At 41.9% G+C, this 20,134-nt stretch overlaps 1 protein-coding gene across 1 annotated transcript in view; it reads right to left on the reverse strand.

Moving 5' to 3' along the window:
• LOC137300804 (NACHT and WD repeat domain-containing protein 2) overlaps window positions 1-20,134 on the reverse strand; it is a 107,899-nt gene that overhangs the window by 11,562 nt on the left and 76,203 nt on the right. The window contains exon 5 of the mRNA XM_067970431.1: window positions 1,585-1,729. Coding sequence (XP_067826532.1) covers window positions 1,585-1,729 — 145 coding nt within the window. The remainder of the gene's footprint in view (window positions 1-1,584; window positions 1,730-20,134) is intronic.

A 20,134-nucleotide genomic window follows, 5' to 3' on the forward strand; every position in this document is an offset into this window, starting at 1 on the left:
AAGCCTTTCCACCATCTGCAAGGCACAAGTCAGGAGTCTGATGGAATACTCTCCAATTGCCTGGATGAGTGCAGCTCCAACAACACTCAAGAAACTCAACACCATCCACGACAAAGCAGCCTGCTTGATTGGCACCCCATCAACCACCCTATACATTCACTCCCTTCACCAACGGCGCACTGTAGCTGCAATGTGTACCATCCACAGGATGCACTGCAGCAACTCACCAAGGCTTCTTCGACAGCACCTCCCAAACCCATGACCTCTACCACCTAGAAGGACAAGGGCAGCGGGCATATGGGAATAACACCACCTGCACGTTCCCCTCCAAGTCACGCACAATCCCAACTTGGAAATATATCGCCGTTCCTTCATCGTCGCTCGGTCAAAATCCTGGAACTCCCTTCCTAACAGCACTGTGGGAGAACCGTCACCACACGGACTGCAGCCGTTCAAGAAGGCGGTTCACCACCACCTTCTCAAGGGTAATTAGGGATGGGCAATAAATGCTGGTCTCGCCAGCGACGCCCACATCCCATGAACAAATTAAAAAAAACCTTCCTGCTTCTCCTGTCTTCATAGGAAGATTTTTAAAGGAATTTGATTTTTTTTTAAATTACCTTTTGTTGATAGCTGCAGTGCTTGCCTTGCTCAACACTGTCCAATTTCAGGCAGGGGACCTAAAACAGGTGTTAGATCCTCTATTTGCATATTTAAGCAATTCCGGGACACGCATTTTTCAGGTGACCTTGGGGTGCAGGACATTGGTCCCCGAAATTGAGCCTCGCACCTGTTTTATGCTTGTAAAATGGGAGCAATGAGGCCCAATTTCTATCCCTTTATCCCTGCACACTCTGAACTCTGACTTTTGTGTATCGGAATTTATGTGGGTGCACATTTAAGAAGAACACATATGAGCAGTACATCCAAAAAATTATATTTTATATTTGTTTTTAGGCCCTGGATTTTTTCATGGGTAGAACACTCATCACCCAATTTTTCAATTGGACCAATTGAATAGCTCTTTCAAAGATGCTGCACAGGCACAATGGGCCGAATGGCCTCCTTCTCTGCTGTATAATTCTATGTGTGTGTGAGAGAAACTGTTGAACCATTACACTTACTATGTAAGGAACTGCTTTACTGACTTAAAGCTATGACCTTTTGGTCATCAGGGGCAACACTAGTTTAATGAGTTACTTACAGCACAAACTATCTTTTACTCATTCTTCACATACACCTTCAAACCATGTTTCAAACAGATAAGAAATATTCCAATATCAGTATTTGGATCTGAACACCATTTTACAAATTTCATAGTCAGGCATTAAAATGCTTAATGACTTTCCTGATTGTGACTGTAAATTTGATTGACATTTGGCGGCTTGAGGAAAATACCACCCCATTTGTTTCTGTGTAAGTCAGTTTGTAAATGCCCAAGAATTTTAGTTAATTTCATTGAAATTGCTGATTAAGTTTGGTATTCTTTGAAGTAGGTTTCTAATCATAATGGAACTGACTTCATTTTCACCTTTGAATGGTTTGATCTCATAGTAACAATGAAAAACAAACCAAAGTTCTTACCCGAACAGAGATATTTCTTGGCTTGGCTGCTTTTCATTGTTCCTCGTTGCTCCAGTAAGGTTACAGCAGTTTTGAAAACGTTCTTGATCTCCTCTGATATTTTCTTCCATTTCTTGTCGTTGGGGGAATTTACAGTTGCATCTATCTACACAACACAAAGTGAAAGATACCTTAAATTGATTCAGTATAAAATTGCCATTAATCCCTAAAAGTAGCCTGCACTGGATTGGTTGGTGTGTGAGGTGTGGAGATGTTATATTGCTCAACAAGAGATAAATTAAATGTCAGGCAAATTGCCTGGGCCTCTTTCATGCATCTCCTGGTGGTCAGTTTAAGATCATCATTAGCAAAGGCTAATTTTCACTTTTTATTAAGTAGCCCTATTACCTCATGAGCCACAAAGAACCTTAGCAATGTTTCACAATGATGTGTCAAGCAGCATCATGTGGCTGTGTTGGAATCTGCTCCACCTCTATGACAGCAAGTATGTAAAATTTAAATTTAAACCAAAGAACTGAGTTAAATAGGCTTTTATGAAATTAAGGTAGTAAATTTATTGCCATTTCCCTATATGACCAATACCCTACGGTTACCAGTGTTCACCAACAAAACATTCCACCCTCATGGACTCTGTTTTTATGTCCTCTGTTAGCCATGTAGTATCCTTTGTGTGTTACCTCTTAATAATTAAAATATTAACCTAATGACCCAGAATTTGCTGGAGCATCTTGTGGCATGCCCTATTAGTTAGACTTTTTTCCCTCACCCTTCAGCTTGAAATTTTATTGTCCTTTAAGTTGCTGGAAGTGCAAGCTGATAATAGGGTATCTGGGCCTTAGTGAACGATGGGACCAGCAGTCTATCTCCTTAACCAATGAGATTTAAAGATTGAGAAAGAAACAGAGGAACAACGGAGAATGAGGGTGAATCACAGTGTGTGAATTAGAGTCAAATCAGGTAGAGAAAGCGAAATAAAGAGAGGGAAAGAAAGATTGGATTCAGTGAGAGAGAAAAAAGAGACAAAAAGGAAAAGTAAGAAAAAAATTAAAAATTTAAAAAATCTCTAACAACAATTTACTATCTGTAGGAATGAGACTTCACAGTTTAAATTGTTCCCTTTCTGGGCCGGAGAAGTTGAGTTGCATTGCAGCAACATAAATCTCATTAAAAAGGTACTTATGCTGTTAATTACCAGCCCTAACTTACTGTGGCAAGTTTAATTGGCAATTAATGCGCAAATGCAGCAACAGTCATGAAACTCACGGGGCGGTTGAGGGCGAGCTGCCATTTTCGCAAAGCTAACGGTCCATAAATCATCCAGCAACCTTTGGTGATTCACAATTCACGGGGTATCTCTTCCTCACCACAAGTTGCTGGACGATTTACACCTTGATAACGGTGAGCATCATTAAACATATCTACATATCATGCACTCTGTTGTAACAAGAGGGCCTCTGCTTTAATATTGTTTTGGGATCTAATGTAAGCTAAGAGGTCAGTCAAGAAAGCTTGGGCCTTCCATAATAGTTTGTCCAAAAAGTTCTAGTGTTGACTAACAACAATAATAATCAAGGAAATTACCCAAACTGTACCTCATCTACACCTGTAGAATTGTAAATGTAAAATGTGGTACAACCTGGGCATAAAACTACTTGCAACTCAAAATAAACCAACATGATTTGGGCTACTGATCTGGCCATTGACCCACTGGTAGCGTCTCCATTATGTAAATAAAAGGATTGAGAGATTAGAACCATAGAACCATAGAACCATAAAAAAGATACAGCACAGAAGGGGGGGGGCCATTCGGCCCATCGTGTCCGCGCCAGCTCGAAGAACAACCAGGTGTCCTTTCTAATCCCACCTTCCAGCACCCGGTCCGTAGCCCTGCAGCTTACAGCACTTTAGGTGCAGGTCCAGGAACTTTTTAAGAAAGCAAAATTAAATTTAACATCAGCTTTGGGAAAAATATTCAAAATTATTTTAAGGGATCTAGTGGTTGGGTATATGGAAAAACATAGTTTGTTAAAGGACATTCAGGAAAGGGAGCTGATGTTTAATTAATATGCTCGTGTTTTTTAAAGATATTACTGTACTTACGATTATTATCAATTTTTTACAGTTTCAAATAAATGAATAGGTGCTGGTTAGCATATGTTGTTTCATCAATCAGGGTCAATTTAGATATTAATTCTTAGCACATTGCAGGCAATGCAATTAGCCAAAATGATCATAACAATTTCTAATATGCCAAACAGACTATCAAACGTTATGTATGGAGATAAGTGTGAACCTTGGCTCAGTAGCAGTACTCTTGCCTCTAAGATAGAAGGTCACAGCTTCAAGACCCACTCCAGCGACTTAAGTACTCTTCAGTGTGATATTGAGGGAACACTGCATTGTCGAAGATGGGATGTTAAACTGAGATCCTGTCTACTCTCTCAGGTGGATCCTATGGTGCTATTTGAAGAACAAGGGAGGTGTCCACTTAGTTCCTATGCCCTGCTCTAATCCCATACCTTTTAAAATTTTCATTTTTTAACTACTTATCCATTTCACATTTTAAAGCTATTATGGATCCTGCTTCCATCACTGTTAATGATAGGACATTTAATGTCCTGACAACACTCTACGTAAAAACAAATTCTCCTAACCTCTCCCTTCATTCATTTGATAATGATCTTATATCTATGTTCTCTAGTTACCAACTCACTAACCAATGGAATACTGTAGTTTCTCATAATTTTTTAATACCTTAATCAGATCTCCTCTTAACCTTCTTTGGTTTCTCTTCATAACTAAAGCCTCTCATTGCTAGCATCATCTTAGTGAATCTCCTCTGCTCCCTCTCCATGTTCCACAGCACTATTAGACTGGAATACAATTGCAGTATGAGACTGGCCAAAATAAAATTATTGGCTACACTCTTTTTTTCAAAGTAAGAATATCTGAATAAAATGTCAGCTAAGCCTGCAAATTATGTTGTTGGTGTTCAATACAATGGTTAGAATTTGAATTATTCTGGAAAGAGAATGATGCCTGCGTAGCCAGAAATAACGTTTCCTGAAAGCTGAGTATACAATAGCCCCACTGATCAAAATGCAAAAACATGTTTGTAAGAGGATCAGATCAAGTTCAACAGAAAACAATAGCTTTCTTGTCAATGCAAACGTGACTTAACCATTCTAACCTTAAGCGAATCGGACATATAAATGGGTGCATGCCCACCGTTATTTGTAAGGTCAAGGTAACAGGGGAAGATTATTACATATTAGATTGTTACACAGATGGCATTTCTTTCAGTTTCTACAGATTCTTTATGTCTTGGCACATTGGCTGATTTTCCAAGTATGTATAAAAGTAAGGTAAATGAAAAACGGAAGTATAGAATTTGTTTAATGAGGTGCGATTATCTTCCTTACAAGCAGCATAAACTGTATACTACACTGTTCCGCATTGAGTACTATGACCCTGAACATCCACTTAGATGCTGAGATGTGCCTGCTTGGGTCCTCCGCTACTGTGCCCGTCAAAGTTCTTGGGAGCAGGGGAAGGTTCCTTCATCACTGTGCCAATGGTGTGTTCCTGCACCACTAGGGGCGCATCTAGGAGGTCCACCATGACGGAGAAGCTAGAAAGTTCGGTGCAAGTGACGGTTGCAAGGAAGAGTTCCCTGATGCAATGCAAAATGTAGGAGAATTATATCAAATATAACAAGATTGTGAGCTACAGGATGAGATTACTACCTTGAAATCATGGCCAAATATTCATTTCATTCAATCTACTTAGGAGTGCACAGTGTTAGAGTAAATAGGTGTGGCTCAGACTGAAGAAGGTTTGGAAGTGGTGTACTCCAGGGTCAATGCTGGGTCCACTTTTGTTAGTTTATATTAATGATTTGGACTTGGGTATAGGAACACAATCTCAAAATTTGCTGATTAGAAAAAAGTAGAAGGTTTGGCAAACAGTGAGGAGGGCAGTAAAAACCTTCAGGAGAACATACAAGTTAGTGGAATGGGCAAAGAAGTGGCACATGCAACTTAATGCAGAAAAGTGTGCAGTAATGCAGTTTGGGAGTAAAAATAAGGAATGGAAGTATAGATTCAATGGAAAGATGCTGAAGGGTGTGGATGAATGGGGAGACCTGGGGTTCAAATATATAATTCCTTCAAAGTATGTGTACATGTAGATAAACCCATAAAAGAGGCCAATGGCATTTTGGGTTTTATGAATAGGTGAATAGAGTACAAGAGTTACATTGAGTTACATCGAGTCCACAGCACAGAACCAGGCCATTCGGCCCAACTGGTCTATGCCGGCGTTTATGGTCCACACGAGCCTCCTCCCTCCCTACTTCATCTATACCTATCAGGATACCCTTCTATTCCTTTCTCCTTCCTGTGCTTATCTAGCTTCCCCTTATATACATCTACACGATTTGCCTCAACTACTCCTTGTGGTAGCACATTCCACATTCTTACCATTCTTTGGGTAAAGAAGTTTCTCCTGAATTCCTTATTGGATTTATTAGTGATTATCTTATATCGATGACCTCTGGTTTTGAACTCCCCCACAAGTGGAAACATTTTCTCTACGTCTACCCTATCAAACCCTTTCATTATCTTATAGACCTCTATCAGGTCACCCCTCAGCCTACTCTTTTCCAGAGAAAAGAGCCCCAGCTTATCTAGTCTTTCCTGAAGAGTATATCATCTCAGTTCTGGTATCATCCTTGTGAATCTTTTTTGCACCTCTCCAATGCCTCTACATCCTTTTTATAATATGGAGACCAGAACTGTTCACAGTATTCCAAGTGTGGCCTAACCAAGATTCTATACAAGTTTAACATAACTTCTCTGCTTTTCAATTCTATCTCTCTAGAAATGAACCCCAGTGCTTGGTTTGCCTTTTTTATGTCCTTATTAACCTGTGTCGCTACTTTTAGTGATTTGTGTATCTGTACCCCGAGATCCCTTTGTTCCTCTATCTCATTTAGACTCTTATTATCCAAGCAGCATGTGACTTCCTTATTCTTCCTACCAAAATGCAACACTCCGCACTTACCTAAATTGAAATTCATTTGCCGATTACACGCCCATTCTGCCAGTTTATTATTGTCTTTTTGCATTTTAACGCATTTTTGCTTTGTATTAACTATACCCCTCAATTTCATGTCATCCGCAAATTTTGAAATTGTACTTCTGATGCCTGAGTCCAAATCATTGATGTAAATTATGAACAACAGTGGTCCCAGCACCAATCCCTGTGGAACGACATATTCCCACCTACTCTCTCTATTGTAGCCAGCTTGCTATCCATTCTGCTACCTGTCCCCTGTCCCGATTCCACATGATCTGGCCTTAGTCATGAGTCTATAATGTCTATGAGTCTATGAGTCTATATCTAAATATATTACATCTACTGCATTACCCTTGCTTATTCTTTCTCTTACTTCTTCAAAGAATTCAATATGGTTGGTCAAGCATGACTTCCCTTCTGAAATCCGTACTATTTATTATCTTTTCATTTTCTAGATGTTTTTCTATTACATCTTTGAGTAGAGATTCCATTATCTTTCCTACCACTGACGTTAAGCTAACTGGTCTGTAGTTCCCTGGAGAGGTTCTATCTCCTATTTCAAATGTTTTCTTTTGAATGGTTACAGCATGGAAGGAGGCTATTCGGCCTGTCAAGTCCATGCCGGCTCTCCACAAGAGCAATCCATCTAGTCCCACTCCCCCACCCTATCCCCATAGCCCTGCAAATTTTTTCCCTTCAAGTATTTATCCAATTCCGTTTTGAAAGCCATGATTGAATCTGCCTCCATCACCCACTCGGGTAGTGCATTCCAGATCACAACCACTCGCTGTGTAAAAAGTATTTTCTCATGATGCCTTTGGCACTTTTGCCAATCATCTTTTAAAGCTATGTTCTCTGGATCTTGATCCTTCCTCCAATGGGAACAGTTTCTCTCTATCTACTCTGTCTGGACCCTTCATGATTTTGAATACCTCTATCAAACTTCCTCGCAACCGTCTCTGTTCCAAGGAGAACAACCCCAGCTTCTCCAGTCTATCCACGTAACTGAAGTCCCCCATCCCTAGAATTATTCTAGTAAATCTCTTCTGCACCCTCTCTAAGGCCTTCACATCCTTCCTAAAATGCAGTGCCCAGAACTGGACACAATACTCCAGTTGTGGCCGAACCAGTGTTTTATAAAGGTTCATCATGACTTCCTTGCTTTTGTACTCTATGTCTCTATTTATAAAGCTCAGTGCCCCGTATGCTTTCTTAACCGCTTTCTCAACCTGCCCTGCCACCTTCAATGATTTGTGCACGTATACTCCCAGATCTCTCTGTTCCTGCACCCCTTTTAGAATTGTACCCTTTAGTTTATATTGCCTCTCCTCGTTCTTCATACTGAAATGTATCACCTCACGCTTTTCTGCATTGAATTTCATCTCCTACGTGTCTGCCTATTTCACCAGTCTATCTATGTCCTCTTGATGTCTATCACTATCCTCCTCATTGTTCATTACCCTTCCAAATTTTGTGTCATTTTGAAATTGTGCCCTGTACACCCAAGTCATGAATATATATCAAAAAAAGCAGTGGTCCTAGTACCAACCCCTGGGGAACACCACTGGATACTTCCCTCCAGTCCAAAAAACAACCGTTCACCACTACTCCCTGTTTCCTATTACTTAGCCAATTTCGTATCCATGCTGCCTCTGCCCCCTTTATCCCATGGGCTTCAACTTTGATGACAAGCCTATTATGTGGCACTTTATCAAACGCCTTTTGGAAGTCCATAAATACCACATCAACCGCATTGCCCTCATCGACCTTCTCTATTACCTCATCAAAAAACTCAATCAAGTTGGGTAAACATGATTTGCTTTAACAAATCGGTGGAATATATCCAAAATATAGGAATAACGATAGCTGTCTGCCAGTCGTCTGGCACTATTCCCTTTCCTGATGAATTTTTATACATATGTAATAGTGACTCTGCTATCTCCTGCCTAACTCTTTTAATATGTGCCGATGTAATCCATCCGGACCACAATCGCGCAGAGGACGGAGGAGTCCAACTCCTGCATGAGTGGAATAGGGGCACAGATATGGGAGGGAATCTCTGAGATACTGTCACAGGGACATGAGGGCATCTCTGAGATAGTGTCACAGATAAGTGCGGGAATGTCTGCAATGGAGAGAAGGCTAGCCTCCGTTGAGCTTCAAGCATGGCTCACAAATGAGTCCATTCAGGCCCTGACAATGGCCGTTCAGATTCAGGGTGAGCAACATTCTGCCGCCTTAAACAGGCAGACAGAAACTTTACAACTGGGCTTCCAAGGCATCACACATATCCTCCAAACTGTTCTCCAGCAGGGTGGTAGGAGTGATGTGGGCCTGGTCCAGGAGAGGGATGATGGCAAAAGGGGACACGGAAGTGGGGACACCACTCAAAGCGCTCCCACATCTCACCCGTTGCCCCCCTCTCAACCAGTACCCGCAATGCTGCCTCCTCTCCAGGTGGCCGAGTCTGCCCCTGCACAGGTACAGGTGGAGCCGTCTTTGGAGGGGCCCTCACGGGCTCCAAAACCCAGAGGACGTAGGCCCAAAGCATATAAACAGTCAGGGCATGAACATGAGCAACCTGCTACTAGTTGCAGCCACAGGGGATGCACCACGTAGAAGTAGTCGGAAAAGAAAGGCGAAGGTTTTGTCAGCACGAAGGGTATGCACAAGGGTGTTTGACAGACTGTCATGTTTTTCATTTATATTTAGTTTTTGTTAAAGTGACATTAAATTTTATGATTGTCACCACTGCTTCCATGTCTTGCCCATTTTTGACTGGCTTTTGTGAAACGGCCCTTTCATGAGCTTCACCATGAACTGCGACACTTGACGCCACTCATTGGGTCACTTTACAGTGTGTATGTGTAGTTGCAGGACTGTTTTGTGCAGGGAGGGGTGGGCGGCCTGTTGTGGCGCTGCTCTTTCCAGGTGGTGTGAGGACTGGACTCTTCACACTTTCTGATGCTAGGAGAACCGTTCACGTATCAGTGATTCCCTAGCCTCACGAACAGCCAGGTGAGCCACTGCTCTGTCCATGGGTTCCTCCTCCTCCTCCATGTGGGTGGCAGATGGGGCCTCCTCAAACGGCAACCCTCTCTGTTGTTGCCCTCTGTGCTCTTGTGCAGGTGCCTGTGGCACAGCACTGTGTTGTGGAGCTGCAAATGGTGGAAGTGCACGCCGTACCTGGCGAAGCTGGTGATGTTGCTCGTCCTCGGATAGAGTGGTGAGTGCAGCCATGGCGCTCCCCCCCATCCTGATGGTGTGAGTTTGAGGGGGTCCAAAAAGTTGTTAAATATGTGTGAACAGAAGGATTGTGAGTGGAAAGTAAGAATTTTCAGTGAAAACACAAAAAACTTGCAGCCAAAAGTTTGTGTGAAAGTTCTGAGTGCCCTGCAGCAAGAACTCACCTTTCCTCCCCATCTGTCAAACAAGCATTTGAATGTCCCACTGGCAGCTGGATTGTTTCCCACAGCACGAGAAACACGCTGGGGTTGTTTCAAAATTGGACCCCTGCCTTAATGTGGATAAAATTAAGTACTTTAAGTAGCTAAATAAGTTTCTTAACTATCGTCCCGCCGGCTTTAGTTGCCGGTGGGACTTCTGCATTCGGGAGGTGCGCGGGCACCCAGACACGTCAATGGGGAACCCAGAAGTCTGCGGGTTGGAGCCAGGTTCCGAACCCGCTCGGGATTTCCTCGATTTTCGGAGCCACCCCAGCCCCCAACTCACCCGCTACTTCACTGGAAAATCGAGCCCGATGGATCGAATAGCCTCCTGCTGTGCCACAAATTTCTATAGTTAAATGGTTTTGGGGTCTTTAATGAGGTTCACACATTCCAACAGCAGGAGCCTCTTAGATCTCCAATGCTGAAAACAACAGGCACTGCACTCCTGGAACACAATTTCCCATCCCCTCCCTGTGCCTGATGCATGCTTATGCCACCAGTGCATGGGAGTAGAAAATAACTCCTATAGTATGCACATTTTGTTTACATTTTCCTGTTTTTGGTGTAGTTTAAACTCGAGTGGCTACTGGTGGGTTTTGTACAGACTGAAATGGAAGTGTGCTGTGCACCCAAATTTTCATGGACAGTTCTTGAGCATAGCTTCGGAGACGGATTCAGATATGTGTAGGGAGCATACTAGTAGTGAACATGGAAAATTGCATGTAGTGAAATTTAAATGGCTGGCGACAATTAAAGGGGAGTGTCAGAATAAGGTGACAAAAATTCTGAACTCTTTTAGAGAGCCTCAAAAGGCTTTTCAACCCATCACCAACCTTTGCCAAGGCTGAAGAGGGAGGGGGCGGGGAGGGGGGGAGACTAAGAAGAGAGGTGCCTGGACCACTCTGGAGGTGGTGCTGCACAAGGTGATTATGAGGAGGGTGGCCCTCTGTGCCAGCCCAAGACACCATCCCTGTAGGTCTGCATTGCAGCATACCTGCAGAGAGGTGGAGCCCAGTTTCAGGCTACAGCTGACTGTTATTGTCAGTGGATTTGCTTGCCCAGGTACTGCAGATAGGCACAGAGCATCTCTCCTGGAGCCCGACATACCATTGGTTGTGTTCTTCCCAACTCAACAAATAGGAGAATTCCCACTGCAAAATTTATTGATGCCAGTAATGGTGCTGGGGACAAAAAAATAATGTACAACAATGGGCAGAAAGATTCCTAAGAACCTAAGTGTTCGCAAAAAATAAATGAAGAGGTGACCGAAATACACTTAGCTTAATGTCACCGTGTCCTGTCTATGACCGCCAATATATTTAGTGCCACCTAGCAACTCCTGCACACTGGAATGGCAGGAAATACTAAGCATGACCAAAATAACCTGAATGAAGCAGTTGCTTGTTTGAGGCGGGCACTTCCACTGCCACTGGTCCCACCCGGCGAAAACTATGTTGGGGTGAAACTTTTGTGGGGTTCAGTGGGGCAGCACCTTCATCAATTTTCCACTCGCGGATGCCTGATTACTGCCTCAAAATTGAGTAGAATGTGCCAGTAAATTCAGGCTATATCATAATTACATTATACAGAATGGTTTGAAATGATTCGCCCTTAGCTGCTGATGCTGTGGAATCTGCCCAGTTGATTCCAAGGCACAAGTAGCAACAGATACAGCTGTGGATGTAGTTGTTGAAAAGTTGTGAATTGCAACTTTGATTTACTGACTGTGGATCTTCCCCAATGGTTGGGGGAGGTCCATACAAGCCAGCAATGTGAAAACGGCATTAGTGGCAGTGGCTAACATAAGGTGTGGGGAATGAACACCTTTTGTGGCACTGCCTCATTTACTTTACAGTGCATAATGCTGAAGTTTCTTCACTTAACTTTACAGTTATTGCCATAAAGCAACTACGACTGGAATTAATTCTACCCCTTATCAGTATTATTCAAAATTGACAGAAGTTTACGAGCACCTCCAATATCTAATATCGCATGAATTGTATTGGGAGTAGTGAAAGGTTTTGATTATTATTATTGCACATAGTGAAATCCTTTTCAATGATGCTTCTACTTTGCTTGTCAAAAAAGACAATAAGCAAAAAATAACCAAAACAAAGCTGCATTAGTCACAGAAGATGGAATATCTATCAAGGACACAATGAAGAGAAATGCTTTAGTGACTAAGAATAAAATCACCATGCAATAATATATTCCCTTTCTGTAGTATTTGAGTGCAGCTTGCAGGCTCTGACAAACTGACAATTTCTGCATGCCGTTAAGGGTTTCCTCAGCTTAAAGGGTTGCTTGCTGGATTGAGCTGCAAAATCAGTGTCTCCAATTGGTACAAGAGGGATAAATTCACAAATAGTCCAATTTAGTTCAAATTGAACCACTTCATGTTCGGACGTGCTGCTGCAACTCAGGTTTTTAATGTTTTCACCTGTGTGAAAAGGCAAAAGGCCCTATGTGTACTTGTAATTCCATTTAATCACCCTATAATTGCAGCACCTGTGAAGCACGTTCGGGGAGACGTAAAGAGACAGAGAAAAATAAAACTAAGTTCAAATTGGCAGCAAAAAAACCCAATTATTTAAAGAATGCTACATTATGGAGGGGAATTGGCAACAGACGGGGGAGGGGGAAACAAAAGCAAAGCTACAGTAGCTTTACAATGATTAAAATGGTCATATATTGGTGAATTCTGTGCTCCTCAAAGGTGAGGGGTCTCAGTGCCTACGAACAGAACACTTCTTTGTACTCAGTTTCAACACTGACCATTACCCCAGAGTTCAGGTAATAGCTTGGGCTAAATGCAGAGCAAAGCCTCTTCTACTCTGCTCTAAAAATGTGCCTTAAACCTTCATCAGAAAATCCCATACTGCTCCAGTGTGAGAGCTCTGTTTCCCACACCAGCAACCCTCATGGTCTATCTGAGTGAGATTGCCAATGAAAATTATATTATGAATAACTTTTTGCTGTGGATCTGCAATTACTGGATTGAGATAGATGGTGCCTTAATTCAGATAGAAACAGTCCAGCAATCAGACTGGAATGACAGGGCTGAATTTAGCTCCCATAGCTTTGGATACAGGGGTGGTGCCAGAGGACTGGAGAATTGCAAATGTTACACCCTTGTTCAAAAAAGGGTGTTAGAGTAAACCCGGCAACTACAGGCCAGTCAGTTTAACGTCGGTGGTGGGGAAGCTTTTAGAAAAGATGAAATTTATAGTCACTTGGACAAGTGTGGATTAATAAAAGAATAAATCATGTCTAACTAACTTGATTGAGCTTTTTGATGAGGTGACAGAGAGGGTTGATGAGGGCAATGCAGTTGATGTGTATATGGACTTTCAAAATGCATTTGATAAAGTGCCACATAATAGGCTTGTCAGCAAAATTAAAGCCCATGGAATAAAAGGGATAGTGGCAGCAGGAATTCAAAATTGGCTAAGTGAAAGGAAACGGAGAATAGTGGTGAACGATTGTTTCTCGGACTGGAGGAAGATGTACAGTGGTGTTCCCCAGGGGTTGATAGAAGGACCACTGCTTTTTTTGATATATATTGATGACATGGACTTGGGTGTACAGGGCACAATTTCAAAATTTGCAGATGACACAAAACTTGGAAGTGCAGTAAACAGTGAGGAGGATAGTAATCGATTTCAGGAGGACATAGATAGGCTGGTGGAATGGGCAGACACCAGACACATGGCAGATGAAATTCAATGAAGAGAAGTGCAAAGCGATACATTTTGGCAGGAAGAACGAGGAGCGGCAATATAAACTAAATGGTACAATTCTAAAGGGGGTGCAGGAACAGAGAGACCTGGGGGTTTTTGTGCACAAATCTTTGAAGGTGGCAGGACAGGTTGAGAAAGCGGTTAAAAAAGCATACGGGATCCTGGGCTTTATAAATAGAGGCATAGAGTACAGAAGCAAGGAAGTTATGTTGAACCTTTATAAGACACTGGTTCGGCCACAACTGGAGTATTGTGTCCGATTCTTGGCACCGCACTTTAGAAAGGATGTGAAGGCCTTAGAGAGGGTGCAGAAAAGATTTACTAGCGTGGTTCCAGGGATGAGGGACTTCAGTTACATGGATAGACTGGAGAAGCTGAGGTTGTTCTCCTTAGAGCAGAGAAGGTTGAGAGGAGATTTCATAAAATCATGAAGGGTTTAGATAAAATAAATAAAGAGAAACTGTTCCCATTGGCAGAAGGGTCGAGAACCAGAGGTCACAGATTTAAGGTGATTGGCAAAAGAACCAAAGGCGATATGAGGAAAAACTTTCTTGCGCAGCGAGTAGTTATGATCTGGAATGCACTGCCTGAAAGGGTGGTGGAAGCAGATTCAATCATGGCTTTCAAAAAGGAATTGGATAAATATTTGAAGGGAAAAAAATTTGTAGGGCTATGGGGAAAGAGCAGAGGAATGGGACTAACTGGATTGCACTTGCAAAGAGCCGGCACAGGCTTGATGGGCCGAATGGCCTCCTTCTGTGCTGCAATAATTCTATGATTCTATGTTCCAGTGATGACAGGACTTCCCCAACACTATTACAGGAATGACCCATGCAGATTGGGATATAAAACTGTAAATACATTGTTCTTTTAATGCCACCAAGTTTATTAATGTCTTCCTGTATTTTGTCGCAGTCCTCCTTGGTATTAACTATACCCCCCCAATTTGGTGTCATCTGCAAATTTTGAAATTGTACTTCAATCCAAATCATCTATGTAAATGGTGAACAATAGTGGTCACAGCACCGATCCCTGTGGAATACCACTTCGCTCCTTTTGACAGTCTGAGTAACTACCTTCCTCTACTCTCTGTTTTCTGTTTTGTAACCAGCTTGCTATCCATTCTGCTACCTGTCCAGACTCCATATGCCCTGACCTTAGTCATGAGTCTACTATGCGACACCTTATCGAAGACCTTTTGAAAATCCAAATATATTACATCTACTGCATTAGCCTTGTCTAACTTTCTGTTACTTCTTCAAAGAATTCAATATGGTTGGTCAAGCATAACCTTCACTTTTGAAATCTATGATGACTATTCTTTATTATATTTTCAGTTTCTAGATGTTTCTCCATTACACCTTTCAGTGAGGATTCCATTATCTTTCCTACAACTGACGTTAAGCTAATTGGTTTATAGTTCCCTGGACTTGTTCTATGTTCCTTTTTAAGTACAGGAATCACATTAGCTGACCGCCAGTCCTCTGGCACTATTCCCTTTTCTGATGAATTTTTATATATATGTAATAGTGCATCTGCTATCTCTTCCCCACTTTCTCTTAATATGCGCGGGTCCATCTGGACCATGGGCTTTATCCTTTCTAAGTTTGATTAGTGTATCAATTATTTCCCCCCTTTCTATCTTAAATGTCTTTATATATTTTTTGATCTCTTCGTGGGCATGACATTAGATGAAGAGATCAAAAAAGATCATGCCCACCATGTTAATCTCCCTGGTAAATACTGAGTCAAAGTAATTATTTAATGATTCTGCCATTTCGTTGTCATTACCTGTGAGTTTATTGTGGGTATCCCTTAGTGGCCCTATCCCTATCCTGATTTTTTTTTGTTATTTATGTGTCTGTAGAATACTTTACTATTTCTTGTTCTATTCCTTGATAATTTAATTTCATAGTTTCTCTTTGCCTTCCTAATTGTTTTTTTAAAACTTCTTTCCTAACCTTTTCGTATTCCCTTTTGTCATCCTCTCCTCTGTTGTCAATGTACTTAATGTATGCCCTTATTTCTTTATTCATCAGTCATGCAGGGGAGCTGGCATAAGCCCAGTGGAAAATCTGGGCTTCCATGTTTTCTTGTTTTACTCATTGTAATATTTTAGATTTACACACGCGAGTCACCCAGAAAATGGAGAAAAATAATAAAGTATCTGCTTTAAAGAAAATGTCTGATATGGGAGTACTGATGAAAGGTTCCACCTGTAGGCAGACCTTCATTCTTCTGTCCAATTTGAAAAGCTTGAAACAAGCCTGCACTAGTACTGTATGTTAGGAGCACATGTTGACATTTTTCTGTGCCTTCTATGTAATCTAGAGTCCATCTAAGGTCCAGGAATGTTCTGTATTATCACTCTATTCCACTTGCCTCATTTATGATTTTCTTGCAAGGCTTAACACAGTGATGAAATTTACTAGTGTACATGCTGTGCAAGGAAATGGAGAACATCACATCAATTTTAACGATGGTCTGTCTGTACCAGGCATTTTGAAGACTGTAGAAAGAAACAGAGATTGAGGTTGGGTTTAGGATCCATTTCCTCTGTGCAGCACATTATGTGGTTTCAACAAGAGGCGAACTGGCTGCTGACAAACTCAGCTCAAAAAAGCACATTTTTCAGGACTGAATATGATCCTCTCTCTGGAATTCAGCGGAATTCAACCCATCACACTCAGAGCTGCCAAGGCAAGGCTGTTTTGCAATAGCATTGCTAAAGCCTCCTTTAGATGGCATTTTAAATATTTAACATCATAACAATGTGATTGTAATGCTGCTGGGTGTCCAGAGAGTTGGCCTTTGGTGCAGCACATCATTTCAAGATGGGGCGGTGGGGGTGGGGGGGGGGGGTAGTTAAAAGTGTGAAACATCAATTTTGTGACAAATAAAAATATTGTGGTCTACTGAAAGTTGAAATCTAGCAGATCAACAACACAGGTTTCTAAGAGATGAGATACAAGTGTTCCTGACATGATTATTGTTCTATAGTTTGTTGAACAAATGCATAAACTGGCCTTGTGGCCCAGAAAATTTGCAGGTAGCCTATTTGGGGTGGATCTACCCACGCACTAGTCATGTCCCTGAGCACATTCCACTTTTCAGGGTCAGGGACACTTACATAAATCGGGTGGGTACCCATACCATTGGCACTGCAGCTGGGGCATCCACTGGATGGGGGTGGGGGAAATGAAACTGGTTGTGGAGCAATGCCACAGCCTAAAAAAGTTGGGTGTGCAGTCTGAAGATTTTTTCTTAAATCTTAAGGAAGCAGCTGGTTTCCCAAAAGGATAGTTTGCCTGCAGCAGCCGATAGTGATCGGCTGTTGCAGGGAAACCAGCCTTCTAAATTTTTTTTAGCCACACTTTTGTCAGTGTCAAGCATGTACGTCTGCTTCATGGTGGGGCTTGCCCTTTCCCCTTTAATCTCCATGAGATTTTGCACTGGAAGTTGCTGGGAGTGCAAGATGGAAACGGAGCAGCACCCTCTGCAGGACATCTGGGATCTTAACGAAAAGGGCAAGCAATTGTGTATCTCCTTAATCAACCGGATTGAAGGATTGTGAAATGAACATCGCAAGGACTGAGAAGGAAGTGTAAATTAAAGTGGGTGAATTCAGTGTCAAATCAGGTACAAAAAGAGAAATAAAGAGAGGGGAAGACAGATTGGATTAAGAGAGAGAGAAAAAAGAGACAGAAAGAAAATGTAAAAAGAAAATTTTAATCTTAAATTTCTAAAAAATCTCCAACAACTAAAATCTGAAGGAATGAGACTCAACATGTGTAATAGTTAATTTTCAGTGCCAGAGAGTTTGTTTGGCAGTAATTAACACTTATCACGTCATTAAAAGGGTACTTAGCCTGAAATGGACAAGCCCTAACTTTCTGTTGCGAGTTTAGTTCGTATCTACTGTGCAAATACAGGAACTTCACACCGTTCAATGCATTTGAATGGTGAGTCTGACAGCGAGATGCCGTTTTCATGAAGCTAACAGCATCTCGGACAGCAACTTTCAGATTTTGCACGTTTAACCGTGCATCTACCCTCGCCGGAAGTTGCTGTGCGATTTGCACATAAATAATAGTGAGCGCCGTTAGACTCACTGATATTTTGACAGCAAATTCTGGGCCATTGAGTTTGGGGGAAACTCAGGAGGGACTGGTGGGAATTTTGGTGGATAACATCATTCTGCCAGTCCTGCCTCTTTTAAAGGGGATGGCTGCAAGAAACTCCCAGTAGAATTTTCAATGCAGATTAAAGGGAAGGGGAGTGTAACTCGGTCCTGCTCAAATTCCAACCCCGCCCACTTAGAAAAAAGGGCTTTGCATCCCCAGGTTTGTAGAATTTTAGCCCCAATAACTGCAGCTTCAGTACAGCATAAAGTTTTGGTCAGAAATCCATTTCGAAAAGAGGTTTGGGGCCACTGAAGGCTCAGTGGGCTAATCCACTGTACCGTGTTATTGAGCATTACAAACCAGGACGGTGTCAGATCTCAATTGAAATTGGTGAGGGAAAAGGGCAAAAAAAAAACTAGAGCTTCTGGTCTTGATTGCCATCCAGTGACCCTGCTGGAAAATACATGTATGAAGAGAGAAGGCCGGGGGACTCGAATGCCGCCAGTTGGCACCCTGTGGCAGCATTGCCTGATGTCGTGACACTGAGTCACTGCTGGGGTGCAGAGGCAGTTTTGACAGTCAGAGATAGCTTCTTTATGGGCTTCCTACTGTACATTTGATCTTGTATTTTTTGAACTGGGGATGAACCTCCCTTTGCCTTTAAAAGGAATCCATTTCCCTTGAAAGAACTGACATCTAGCTGTACAAGAATGGGCAAAATAAGGTGTCACTGGAGCTATACAAGGATTGCTTTTCTAGTTTGATGGTTTGTAAAAACTATCCAACATGGTTTTACTTGTGCTCCAAAAATATAAGTACTTGAGAAAGAATTTCCAATCATTTGATCTACAATACAGGCAAATCCAAATTCAGGCAAATCACAAAGTTCACCAGAACACAGAGGTGCTGCTGATGTTATAAGGCTAAAAATGCAGATGAATGTTTAACACATGGTTTTCCTCTGACCACTATTTTAATAGAGGCATTAACCTGTTTATTTTACATGGGTTAATACCCAAGTTAAAGCAACTTACAGAGGAATGTCAAACAAGTATGTTGACTATTTGTCTGCTAATATCGCCAATAGTAATTTGTAGGCTATCAGATGAAACGTGGCCTGGATCTGATGTACAATCAGAGGAGATCAGTTCCTTCTCTTTTTTTACCATCCTCTTCCTGTATGGTGCCTTGCCCTTTGAGCATTTGAAAATGACCTCCTCTCATTACATTTCAGGTCCAGGTCATATTCCATTTGACAATCATAACCCAGAAATTACTGTTGGGGATATCAGTAGACAAATATTTAGCTATATGATAATCATATAATAAGAACATAAGAAATAGGAACAGGAGTAGGCCATCCGGCCCCTCGAGCCTGCTCCGCCATTCAATAAGATCATGGCTGATCTTCTACCTCAACTCCACTTTCCCGCCCTATCCCCATATCCCCTGATTCCCTTAATCCACAAGCTCACAGTGAGCCAACTGACCAACAAATTCCATTCGGATGAAAGGAGGCTGGGAAAGTGTACTTATCTAAATCTGTAGTAGTTTGTTTGTTGATGCATATGCTGCAGTTACAATTCAGTCTTGAAGTTTCTCATGGCTGAGGAGATGGAGCTGGGATTTTCCTCAACAGAGTTTTGGTGGGAGGCCTCTGAGTTGATGGTTCATCCCTGTGTACCCCTACAATAGAGGGGTAACTTTTCAACTTCATGCTTCCAGCAGAAGCCATTTCCAAGAATGGTTGGAAAACTGTGTCCAGCATGCGCTTGAATTTCCAATAGACACTTCCAGCAGGTGAGGATTCCCAGTGACAGCACAAAGTTGAAGAGTTGTCGCTTATAGGGTAAATATTTTGAGTCCTTGCCCATGGCGAGGTACATGAGCCACCACGAACATGGATCAGCAAATTACGGGCAGCGCACCTGCAAATCTTTGATCTGTGCCCGCAGCGAGCCAGGTACTTCGCCGTGGGCCAGCTCTCAGAAAATCTACCATTGTACACCAACAGAATGTTTGAATAGATATTTCCATTGCATCACATTCTAAACAATATACTCTGTTTAAATCATGCATTAAACAACTTCAAAAATTAAAAAAAAGACTTTAAGAGTTTAAAAAACGATATTCAAAAATGCTGAAAATATTCACGGGG

The sequence above is a fragment of the Heptranchias perlo genome, chromosome 1 (genome assembly GCF_035084215.1).
Source record: "Heptranchias perlo isolate sHepPer1 chromosome 1, sHepPer1.hap1, whole genome shotgun sequence".
NCBI classification, from domain to species: Eukaryota; Metazoa; Chordata; class Chondrichthyes; order Hexanchiformes; family Hexanchidae; genus Heptranchias; species Heptranchias perlo.